At 39.8% G+C, this 12,432-nt stretch overlaps 1 protein-coding gene across 1 annotated transcript; it reads left to right on the top strand.

The window, feature by feature from the left end:
- The first annotated feature begins 3,378 nt into the window (after nucleotides 1-3,378).
- On the top strand, nucleotides 3,379-10,845 carry LOC111959306 (SLIT and NTRK-like protein 5). Its single transcript, XM_070437621.1, has one exon. It carries the CDS (start codon nucleotides 5,727-5,729, stop codon nucleotides 8,328-8,330), a length of 2,604 nt encoding a protein of 867 aa, XP_070293722.1. The 5' UTR covers nucleotides 3,379-5,726; the 3' UTR covers nucleotides 8,331-10,845.
- Nucleotides 10,846-12,432: the final 1,587 nt, after the last annotated feature.

Here is a 12,432-nt window from a genome sequence, read left to right as displayed (position 1 = left end):
AAACACACCATGCTGTGTCCAAAGATTTCAAGAAAATACAAACTTTTGCCTTTGTTATTATTCATATCAGAGCTTTGCTTAGAACTACACATTCTTTTGTTGATGTGTTATTGTTATCAAAAGCTTACACCATAGATCTGTTTGGAACTAATTAATAATTACTACAAGCTCTCTGTGTGGTCTCTATTTGGTTCTCATAGGAATTCTACATGGAGAGCAGCCTAGGCAAATGAGCCTACATCACTGGTGTACAGAGTTCACTATCATATGATGCTGAGGGGACTTTCATCATCAGCTCTACATGAATTTCCGCTAAACGTAACAGTACAGAACATTTGGTTAAAAGAAGCTTAATTTGTGAATCTCAGACCATGTGACCCTTGATTATGAGTCATCAATCATTTTCAGAGTAATTTGTGTGTCTCTTCTTTACTGTGAAGAGCATTGTGTTCCCAGTCGGGGGTGCAGAGCATGCTCAGTGTCATGGAAGACTTGATAAGATACTAAATCAGTCTCAAGCCATGCCTCACTATGCCTCGAGTAGTGTATTGCATGTTTTTCCTGCTCTTCGGATGTACATGATTTATCTGTAGGAAAGACAAACCAACAACGCAAACGCAGATGCGCTCAAGGACACACACACACGTGTAACAATGAATATTAAATCAAAAGAATTAGTGTAATTGAAAATGGTGTGTTAAGAGCTGTAAATACCGCATTAATGTATTCTGTAAATCAAGCTAATGGTTTTTCTTATCATGTTACAACAAACATCAATGGTAATGTATTCACAGATTGTAGAGTAATGACAGGGTTTGGCTGATGCTACGGATTCTCAATAAGCAATACACCGAGTACAAATCCCTGAAGCCGATAGAAACCCAAGCCTTATGCACTTTGCACACCAGTCAGACCCAGAAGATTAGGATGCACCACAATACCTCAAATTAAAATACAGCATTAAATCCGGCTTCTATCTTCTCATGTGAAACTCATCACAGACATGCAATGATGAGGGACAGCTACATGCCACACAGTTCTGTAAAATGATACCAGATGTTTTCCACATGACTGACAGCAGACAAACACTAGCTTCAGGAGGGTGTCGAAGCTCTTTTCTTCATATTCTGCTACACACAACATACACAAGGTAGTTTTAAAATGCTAGACATTTTCAGACCCTTTCCCTTTTTCCACATTTTGTTACGTTACAGCCTTATTCTAACATATACATTTTTTTAATCCCTCATCAATCTACACACAATACCCCATAATGACAAAGAGAAAACAGGTTTTTAGATATGTTTGCAAATGTATTAAAAATAAAAAACAGAAATGCCTTATTTACATAAATATTCAGACCCTTTGCTATGAGACTCGAAATTGAGCTCAGGTGGATCCTGTTTCCATTGATCATCCTTGAGATGTTTCTACAACTTGATTGGAGTCCACCTCTGGTAAATCCAAGTGGACATGATTTGGAAAGGCACACACCTATCTACAGTATATAAGGTCCCACAGTTGAAAGTGCATGTCAGAGCAAAAACCAAGCCATGAGGTTGAAGGAATTGTCTGTAGAGCAGCAGGATCTGGGGAAGGGTAACAAAAAATGTCTGCAGCATTGAAGGTCCCCAAGAACACAGTAGCCACCATCAATCTTAAATGGAAGGAGTTTGGAACCACCAAGACTCTTCCTAGAGCTGGCCGCCCGGCCAAACTGAGCAATCAGGGGAGAAGGGCCTTGGTCAGGGAGGTGACCAAGAACCTGATGTTCACTCTGACAGAGCTCCAGAGTTCCTCTGTGGAGACGGGAGAACCTTCCTGAAGGACAACCATCTCTGCAGCACTCCACCAATCAGGCCTTTATGGTAGAGTGGCCAGACGGAAGTGAAAGGCACATGACAGCCCGCTTGGAGTTTGCCAAAAGGCACCTAAAGGACTCTCAGAAAATGAGAAACAAGATTCTCCTGTCTGATGAAACCAAGATTGAACACTTTGGCCTGAATGACAAGCGTCACGTCTGGAGGAAACCTGGCACCATCCCTATGGTGAAGCATGGTGGTGGCAGCATCATGCTGTGGGGATATTCTTCAGCGGCAGGGACTAGGAGACTAGTCAGGATCGAGGGAAAGATGAACTGAGCAAACTACAGAGAGATCCTTGATGAAAACCTGCTCCAGAGCACTCAAGACCTCAGACTGGGGCGAAAGTTCGCCTTGCAACAGGACAAATACCCTAAGCACACAGCCAAGACAACGCAGGAGTGGCTTCGGGACAAATCTCTGAATGTCCTTGAGTGGCCCAGCCAGAGCCCGGACTTGAACCCGATCGAACATGGGAGAAAAATGGGAGAAACTTCCCAAATACAGGTGTGCCAAGCTTGTAGCGTCATCCCCAAGAAGAATGCTAAAGGTGCTTCAACAAAGTACTGAGTAAAGGGTCTGAATACTTATGTAAGACATTATAAGAAATTTGCTAACATTTATAAAAACCTGTTTTTGCTTTGTCAATGGGGAATTGTGTGTAGATTGATGAGGGGGGAATTTAAAAAATATATATACATTTTACAATAAGGCTGTAAAGTAACAAAATGTGGAAAAATACATGGTATAACACATGGTAATTCTGACTGCCTCGAATACTGTTTGGTTTCATAAAGATCAAGGTTTAGAGTGAAGCTAACATGATGAGGCAGATGAGGCGCACCAGTAGTAACTACCAATTACGAACAACCCAGGCAAAATAGTTGTTGGCTTTGATATCATTATCAAAAAATGTATGCTGTCCCAGGGCAGATGATTGGACACATCTAATGTGGGTGATTATTGGATAAACAGGCATAGTTGTAAAGGTTCCATTCTGACCCATTTCTATCAGTTATTTTTCTGGATGCTACAAACAGTTCATAGACCTCAATTCTCATCTCTCAAAATGCATCCCATGCATGACAAGGGTGAAATTGTATATTTCATGCACCGGATGATAATATGAACGTTGTTGAGGGAAGACTGCATAATTTAGTTCACTGTCCAAGTTGGATGAATATACTGTAGAGAACAGAAATAGTGACAGTTCATTCCAGGGGTGGTTGTCAACAACAGGGACACCGGAGGCTTCAGGCTGTGTTAACTAAGCTCTTTAAACACAGCCTGCCCTCATAATAGGCTACATTAACATAAAACAAACAGACTAATCATTTGTAGGTGTGAATCAATATATCACATGGTCAACACTTGTTCAAGGTGAGATGCCTAAAATAGCATACACGAGATTTGAATACATTGCAATGCAAGTCCTACCATTTTCATATTAGTTGAGGGGTGTATTCTTTCTCACGTTTTTATATTTTGGGTGTGGAGAAGAGGGGTGGACTATTACCTCAGAGGATGTGATGATTTTCATGTGAAAAGTTAAATGTATCATTTTTTTCCAGAGTGCTGATGACATTGTGTCGTTACAGTTGATTCTAAACGAAGCAGACGCACCGTAATCGGTTTCCCTGCTATTTTGACCACCTTGTGAATAATAACGGTCCTCCGTTTTAACATGGTAAACGCGTTCACTCACTCTCCATCTTTCGACGACACGAAACACTTGGAAGCCGATTAATTATTGATCACGTTTGGACAGTATCGGTATCCATGCAGTGTAACGCCTTTTGGAACTGTAACTGGGTAAGATGTGTCCATTCAATTTAATTTATTTTGTATCTGTATTGCATTAAATTACATTACATTTATCAGACGTTCGTGGGTGAGTGCAGGACACTTGCAAATGTTAAAAGTCGAGGTGCTTATTATCTTTAGGTTGATTGTCATATATAATCGTATGTTATGCCCCTTGATTTAGTTGAAGGGGCTAAATTGCAGGCTATTTGCTAAGAAATGCCAAGGAAGTTGTCTCCGTGTATATTATAAAAGTTAAGTGTAGTGACAGGTCAACCGAGGATTCCTTTTTATGTTCATGGTAAATGTAGTAGTCAGGGTAACACCATACAAACGGCAGTTTTTGCAGGTGCGATCAAGAAAAAGAAAACAGGATTCGTCTCTGTGTGTGTGTGTGTGTGTGTGCGCGCGCGCGTGTGTGTGAGCGAGTGGGAGACGGGGAAGAGGTAGGGAGATAGCGTGCGCGTGTGTGTGAGAGAGAGAGAGGGAGAGAGACAATCCTCCAGGGAGACCGAATAAGCAACTTTGTTACCAGGCATAGCGTTGTCTCCTCTGGCACAGCACGTTATGAAAAGAGAAAGGCATTTGGCAGTTATGGTTGATCAGCGTTTATTTGTAACCTCCATTAGTGCATTACTGACGGCTAACCTGTTCATAACAAATAGGCATCTTAGAACATTTGCAAGTCATACAATGGAACGTACGTTGTCATACCTAACAAGGAACCTTATTTACCAGTGAGTGAGGTAAGGATTTCTAAATATGATTATCCTATGTAGACACGATGTGGGAGTGTTTGCATTGGTGCTGCGGCTACATTTCTGTGGCAATAGTCATCATAGTTGTTTTTAGACATACGTGTATACATTGTTTCAGCCTGGTCTCATAGACTAGACATATCAAAGTAAAAGTAAATGCAGGATACTCAAATTAGTATGATATGTTATGTTTGGTATGGTTACATAAGACAGATGGTCACTTAAGGGAGTGTAGTTGTTCAGGGTGGATTTTTTTATTTAACTTTTATTTATCTAGGCAAGTCAGTTAAGAACAAATTCTTATTTACAATGATGGCCTAGGAACAGTGCCTTGTTCAGGGGCAGAACGACAGATTTTTACCTTGTCAGCTCAGGGATTCAATCTTGCAGCCTTTCAGCTACTGGCCCAACGCTCTAACCACTAGGCTACCTGCCACCCCGGATGGGTGGGCGTATAACGTGAATGTCTAGCAACCGAATGGTTGCACATTCAAATCTCATCACAGACAATTTTAGCAACTTTGCAACTACTTACTACTTGTTAGCTACTTTGCAACTACTTATAATGTTAGCTAACCCTTCCCCCTAACTTTAAAACCCTTTAACCTTACTCTTAACCTTACTCTTAACCCTAACCTTAACCCCTAGCCTAGCTGACCTTAGCCACCTAGCTGACCTTAGCCACCTAGCTGACGTTAGCCACAACAAATCAGAATTCACAACATGTCATACTTTTTCCAAATTCATAATATATTGTACGAATTGCATTTTTTAACATATCATACGAAATTAATACATACTATACAAAATGTAACATATCATACTAATTGCAGTGTCCCGGATTTAGTTTTACTAGGTTACATCTACCCCTGAGTCCAGGTTGATTGTTTTGATTATGGCTTTTGAAAATCAAGGCTATTTAATTGTATCTGACTTTTAAAAGATAACTGAATAATGAATGTTTTTGTTTTCACACTGGGCTAAAGTATGGGCTATTGGTTTGACTTTGTTTATTATTCACCTCATTGTTATGCTACTTACTGGATGTAACTGGTGTGTAATTAATGTCAATTTTTTCATTAAGAGTCCTGCTCTATTTTAGTTTGGGTCATTCTGTGGCAGCCAGTAGTTACCCTTGGGCAGGGGCTATTCCTGAGCATTATAATTACAGGCTGTTTGAGGACTCATGAAAATGGAGTTGTTTAAGTATGTTTCATCATATGACCTGTATATCTTCTTCCTCTAGATGACAGTGCATACTTCGGCGGCCCAACAGTGTGAGTTTGGCCATTGACACAGGAAAATGCATCTCTGGATTGTAATTATATTGTTGGTGGCTACATCGGTGGGCATCGTTGAAATGTTTGACAATTATGGAGAGATATGTCGAAGATTGTGTGCCTGTGAGGAGAAAGAGGGGATACTGACAGTAAGCTGTGAAAGTAGAGGAATTGTCGATCTCTCTGAAGTTAGCCCTGTGTACTTCACAACGTATAATTTACTGCTCACAGGGAACCTTTTGAAAAGGCTCTCCGCCAATGACTTTGTTGAATACAATGGGCTTACAATATTGCATCTCGGCAACAATGACATATCCGACATTGAATCAGGAGCTTTTAATGGACTTCAGGGATTAAAAAGATTACATCTCAACAATAACAAAATCGATGCCTTGAAGAAAGATTTTTTTGTTGGCCTTGAAAGTCTGGAATATCTTCAACTAGACTACAATTACATCACCCATGTCGAGCCAAACGCCTTCAGCAAACTGCGTCATCTGGACGTCCTGATTTTAAATGACAACTTAATTTCTACTCTTCCCACTAACATTTTCCAATATGTCCCTTTGACTCACCTTGACCTGAGGGGGAATCAACTGAAACTGCTCCCATATTCGGGTGTTTTGGAACACATGGACAGTGTTGTGGAATTACAACTAGAGGAGAACCCATGGAACTGCTCTTGTGAGCTGATTGCTCTAAAGGCCTGGCTTGAGAGCATATCCTACACCGCTTTAGTGGGTGATGTGGTCTGTGAGTTTCCATTCCGGCTTCATGGGAGAGATCTTGATGAGGTCTCTAAACCAGAACTGTGTCCCAGGAGAGCTATTGCAGAGTATGAGATGCGTCCCCAAGCACATCAGACCACTGATGCATACTTTAGAACCACACCAGCCTCAGTCACAGCCTCATTCCCATCCTCTGCCATCTTACGGTCCTCGTCAAGGCCCACCAAGGGACCTCGCCAGTCAGGCAAACTAAAGTCAAAACCCACGTCTCGCATCCCCTCCAATAAACCGCAAAACTACGGTCAAATCGTTTCATATCAAACCAAATCCCCTGTGCCTTTGGACTGTCCTACTGCCTGTACTTGCAATCTCCAAATTTCAGACCTCGGTCTGAATGTCAACTGCCAAGAGAGAAAGATTGAGCACATCTCTGACTTAAATCCCAAACCCTACAATCCCAAAAAGATGTATCTCACAGGGAATTATATCCCTGTGGTGCGGAGATCAGATTTCATTGAAGCGACTGGATTAGATTTGCTTCACCTTGGCAACAATCGGATTGCTCACATCCATGACAGAGCCTTTGGGGATTTAACACAGTTACGCAGGCTGTACCTGAATGGGAATTTGATAGACCGCCTCACAGTCGATATGTTCTATGGATTGGAGAGCCTGCAGTTCTTATATTTAGAATACAATGTCATTAGAGAAATTGTGTCAAACACCTTTCAGCATGTCCCCAACATTCAGCTGCTCTTCCTGAATAATAACCTCTTGAAGACCTTACCCGGGGAAATCTTTAATGGGTTGAAATTGGCCAGACTAAATCTTCGCAATAATCACCTCCGCAATCTGCCTGTCAGTGGCGTGTTGGATCAGCTGACATCACTGGTGCAGGTAGACTTGTTCGAGAACCCCTGGGACTGCCGCTGTTCAATTGTGGAGATGAAGATGTGGCTGGAACAGCTCAGCACAGGCACGGTTGTAAACAATGTAATCTGTGGCTCCCCTAAAAGACTGTTTGGGGAGGATATGCGATACATTAAGACAAGTAATTTCTGTCCCAATAACTCCGATATCCTTGCCTCCTTGATCCCACCCTCTGAAGAAACCATTCCCGGCAGCACTATCACCATAGAAACATCATTAGATGACGACACACATATCAACAGTGTTCCTCTATCTGTTATGATCCTTGCCCTGCTCCTGATGTTCATTGTTTCAGTGTTTGTCGCTGCAGGACTGTTTGCGGCTGTGAAGAAGAGACGTCAAAAGACTCTAAATGAGCAGAATAACTCCATGAACGCGTGCATTAGTTCGTTGAACATGGAGTACGGTCTTTACAAAAAGGGATCCGTTCCAAAAGTCAGGACGTCTGCAGGGCATGTGTATGAGTACATCCCCCCTCCCACAGAACACACATGCAAGAGTACCGTCTATAGCCCAAGCCAGAGCAAGTCAGTGGGTGGGTACAGAGACTTTGATGAGTTGAATGGGGCGTTTTTGAATAAGCACTCGGATGAAGAGGCGGGTAGTAACGCAATAAGCTCTGAATACAGTATTAGCACTCCAGAGCCACTCAACAAACATTCCCCCTTACAAGACAATCATCAGTATTACTACAGAGATGTAGAACCCGTCAAGCCGTCATCTTACAGCAATGCTTTACCTTGCATGCATACTGCCCATTCATCAAATCAGTATACGTCCGACTTCGATATCAGACACCAATACATGCACCCAGAAAGAATACAACAGACAATATTATATTGCACAGCACCAAGTACTGTTTATGTTGAGCCTAACAGGAGTGAGTACTGGGAACTGAAAGCCAAGCTTCATATTGATCCCGACTACCTTGAAGTTCTTGAGAAACGTACAACGTTCACCCAGTTTTGAATGACTTAATGTTTTCCCTTAAAAGGTTGAATCATTGCTATGTTTGTTGCATTGGCACACAGTGCTCATGTTAAATTTTAGCATTTTACACTGATTTCTATCTTTTGAAACTACAGTATACAGATATGCAGATGCTTTCCCTTAACAAAATAAAAATAAGTATTTTGTCTTTATATATCCTCAATACAGCTTGTTGCTACAGTAGCTAGTTTATTGTTTATCAATTTCAGTCTTTGCTTTGAGAAAAATTGTATTTGAGGTTATTCAATTCCTTTGCCAACAACTCTATGTAAATCAGTGATGGGGGAAAAAATATATAGTAAAAATGATTTTGGATGATATATATCCAAGTATCGATTTGTAAAATCGAGGGTAGCGCTAGCGCTTGTCGGCTGACCCTTCGAACAAAACTCTGCTATTTTTCATCCTAGAGCTTGTTCTCCATCTTCTTTTTAAATAGTGAGTCAACATGTTTTCAGCACTTTTATTTCCATGACTGATCAACTCTCATTTTCTAATGTTCTCTCTTGTCTCTCTGCAGCAGACATATAGTGAGCAATATGTTTGGAACATTAAATTGCAATAAAATTGCAGTATTGAATCGCAATCCATATCGAATCGGTACTTAAGTATCGTGATAATATCGTATCGTGAGGTCGCTGGCAATCCCCAGCCCTAATGTAAATATGCAGTTCATGTATGCTTGTTGCACTTTTTCAAAAAGGGAGGTTCAACTGGCTTCTGTGTGCATATGGGTATTCATGAAACAAACAAAAAAACAATGTTTTTAAAAGATAAATGGAAAATCCATACTTCATAATTCCTGGGCAGTTTTGAGGTGGAACAGTATGCTCATATCATTTTTTTCAAATGGTCTATTTTTATACAAGTATTTGGAAATGTAATTCTTCTTCTGTTTTTGTTTTATTACTTTGCACACAATGCACTGATTGACCCGAACAGGTCAACAACGGATATGATGTCACTTTCTTATATATATTTCGTAAGTCGTAGACTGTGTAAATAACCATGGCTCTAGCCATATGTAAAATGATTGCAGACATGCAACCACTGCATTCTGAAGGAAAGTTATAAGGCATTTTGCACTATACGTGCATAATGCCACTTTCTTCCCAGGATGGAGACAATCCTCAATTTCCCTATTTTTATCTTTAGGGATACAAAATCAGTATTCAGAATATCATTGTCAACAAATAAACAGCAAATTCATACAGTATGTATCCATATTATCGCTGGAAATAGCTCTATATACAATGGATTGGATGCAAAATAACTTCTGGTGACTGCCACTTTTATACGTTTGATCACTCAAAATATTTTTTTGACATTCATACATTTGTTTGGTATTACTAAGGAATCTTCTAATTCAAATTCATTGTTAGACATACAAATTTTCAGGTATGGTCCTTTCACTGTGGTACGTACGGTGTCTATTCAAAGCATTGACAACGAATTGTGTAAACATTCGTAAATGTAATGAGATTTGCCAGTCTCTATGTGTTGGTCTCTAGTTCCAAGGTCACCACTGCCATGTTGTGTTGTTGGCATTTCCTACAACTTGTGAGGAGATTATGTCAGAGGTTGCTCAGTATGTGCTGAAAAACAGACTGGGTTTCAGAAATAATACATTCTAACCCATTTTTGGGCCATTCTTTTTTTATCAAAAACACAAAGAAAAGTCTGTCCCTATTACAATGCATTCCATTAGATTAACATGTTACTAATATTGACATGTTAATCCAGTGCATTGTAATAAGGACAGTCTTTTGTTCGTGCTTTTGATAAAAAATGGATCCAATATGGTCAATCTTACCTTTTTTATATTGAGGTTAGAAATTGTGTTTTTGATTCCAGTATCTGTCATGGCACCATAGCATTGTTCTTGTTGGGTTTGAAAACACATGACAAGAGTTCAATTAATATATCCAATGATTTACTGTAATTCCTGCCCCGCCTCCTAAGTAAGCCTTTATTGATTTAATATGTCCATCCATATGCAGTTAGGGTGTACAGTGTATATATCACAAGCAAATAGCCATTGCAGTAAAACTACACACAATGTTTTGTATCACATTCAAGTATATCAAAGAGATTGTAAAAATTAAATGTGACTCGTGGAAATCTGTTTGTACGAACAGGTGCACTTCAGTGTTTTTTTCTTCTGAATTTTTTATACAGGGGTTTTGTAAATGAGGTCTAGCGAGTGTTCCACTTATGTCAATTTTTTATTGATTTGTCCCTTTAGTTCTCATATGTAAGTCATTTGGTGAATTATAACTTCTTACTTCAACTTTGTAAATAGAATATGCCAGCTGCATCTCCTTGCGGACTGCTGCTTCACTGAGTGCAAAGCCTGGTTTTTATTGTGGAAACACACAGAACGAGAGGGAATGCAACTTGGGTATATAAGATGTGAGCACAGAGATAAATGTATCTTAAAAAGTGCTGTTTCTCCTATTGTTAGCCAATGAATAAAATATGTGCATTCATTCTGTATAGTGTCTTTGTTTTTCCTTCACCCTCCAATATGTTAGAAGTAGTAAATGTCATAGCACACCGGGAGGGTGGATTATGAAATACTGCCCCAAAAGCCCACTTGCATGTTTCATAGCAATACAAAGATTACAGGAGCCACATATACACAGTTTACACCGCTCTCATAATTTCATCCAGGAAAAATATAAATCTGTGCAAAACATGAATAATGTTACATAATCTGAAATACTCTCAATCCTCTGCTGTCTTTTGAAGATTGTGTCATTTTCCCTCTATATTATACTCCAACATGATCAATGTTGGTTGATCATACTGTTTATTTTGTTGAAAGTTATCACTTTTTTACCTCCTATTGTCTGGGGAGTTTGACAAAATGGCTTCCACTAAGGGCCCTTGGTCCTCACCTGCCATTTTTTACAGGGCCAAGAATCATCATACTACGGATGAAATTAGGTAGTCAGTCCGATCTGTCCAAAGTCATTGTGATGAAATGTGTAGTTTAGTGTCAGAACTCATGTATTTCAATTGAAACTGCTTTCGACATTCAAACAGCAGATTTTCGATTTGAAGCTTTTTGTGTGAAGACAGCTAACAGATGTCTCTGAAGAAATGTGCATAATGCTTTGATAATGGTATCTGATCCGTCTGTAGCTGTACAATATGTACAACACCCAAATTTACATGCATGGATGGGGAAAGACACGTATTAATCTCTATACTCTTCGAGGAGACTGGTTTCCTCAGGCATAGTATCCATGGAAACATCCAATTACCTGACATAGACAAACACAGTAATATTTCTGTCTATAAAGCAATGTATCAATAACTATTATTATGTGTGCTAATTTGCAATTAGCCCCAATTGTAAATTGAAAGTGATAGAATTGATTATTTCTGCATCTCAAATCTATTTGGTCTGTTATAATGAGTCTCATGGGATCCCTCGTTAAAAGCAAGACTTGGATGTTAATCGCATTTGCGTTGCTTTTTGGAGTTTATAATATCCCTTTGATTTAAGGATACAGGACTGCAAATGTAAAAACAATAATCGCTCTCAAGAATCAGAAGAAAAGTGTACATTTGAATCGCCCCCTCATTCACTATGACATAGTCTTGACTTGTCTGGCAGATTGCTGGTGTTATGTTTCTTAGTCCTTGAAGTTCACAGTATTGCGCTGGAGAGAGGAATTAGGGCAGATCTACATTATGTAAGCTTGAGGAGATGTGTCAGGCACTGAGAAGGCAGCATATGACTGCAAGTGTTCAAGGAGAAATAGCAAAATAGCAAAATCACTTGTGATAAATACAGTTGGAGTTTTATGACCGTGATCACCCCTTTTTGTTTAGGGGTATAACGATTCTTCTCATTGGATAAAACAGAATCTTATCTCTGTTCACATTTGTATTGTTTGTCTTCAAATATGATCCTGGCCCTTAAGGTATTTTTTCTGTTCCTCTGTGTAGCACTGTGCCACTGTCTGTGTGTGCCACTGTCTGTGTGTGTGCCACTGTCTGTGTGTGTGTGTGTGTGTGTGTGTGTGTCTGGGTGCATAAATTATTGACTCAGAGTCTATTCATGCATGTC

The sequence above is a fragment of the Salvelinus sp. IW2-2015 genome, linkage group LG36, assembly GCF_002910315.2.
Source record: "Salvelinus sp. IW2-2015 linkage group LG36, ASM291031v2, whole genome shotgun sequence".
NCBI lineage: Eukaryota > Metazoa > Chordata > Actinopteri > Salmoniformes > Salmonidae > Salvelinus > Salvelinus sp. IW2-2015.
The sequence above is the reverse complement of the archived record's forward strand: the minus strand, read 5'-3'. Positions and strand labels throughout refer to the sequence as shown.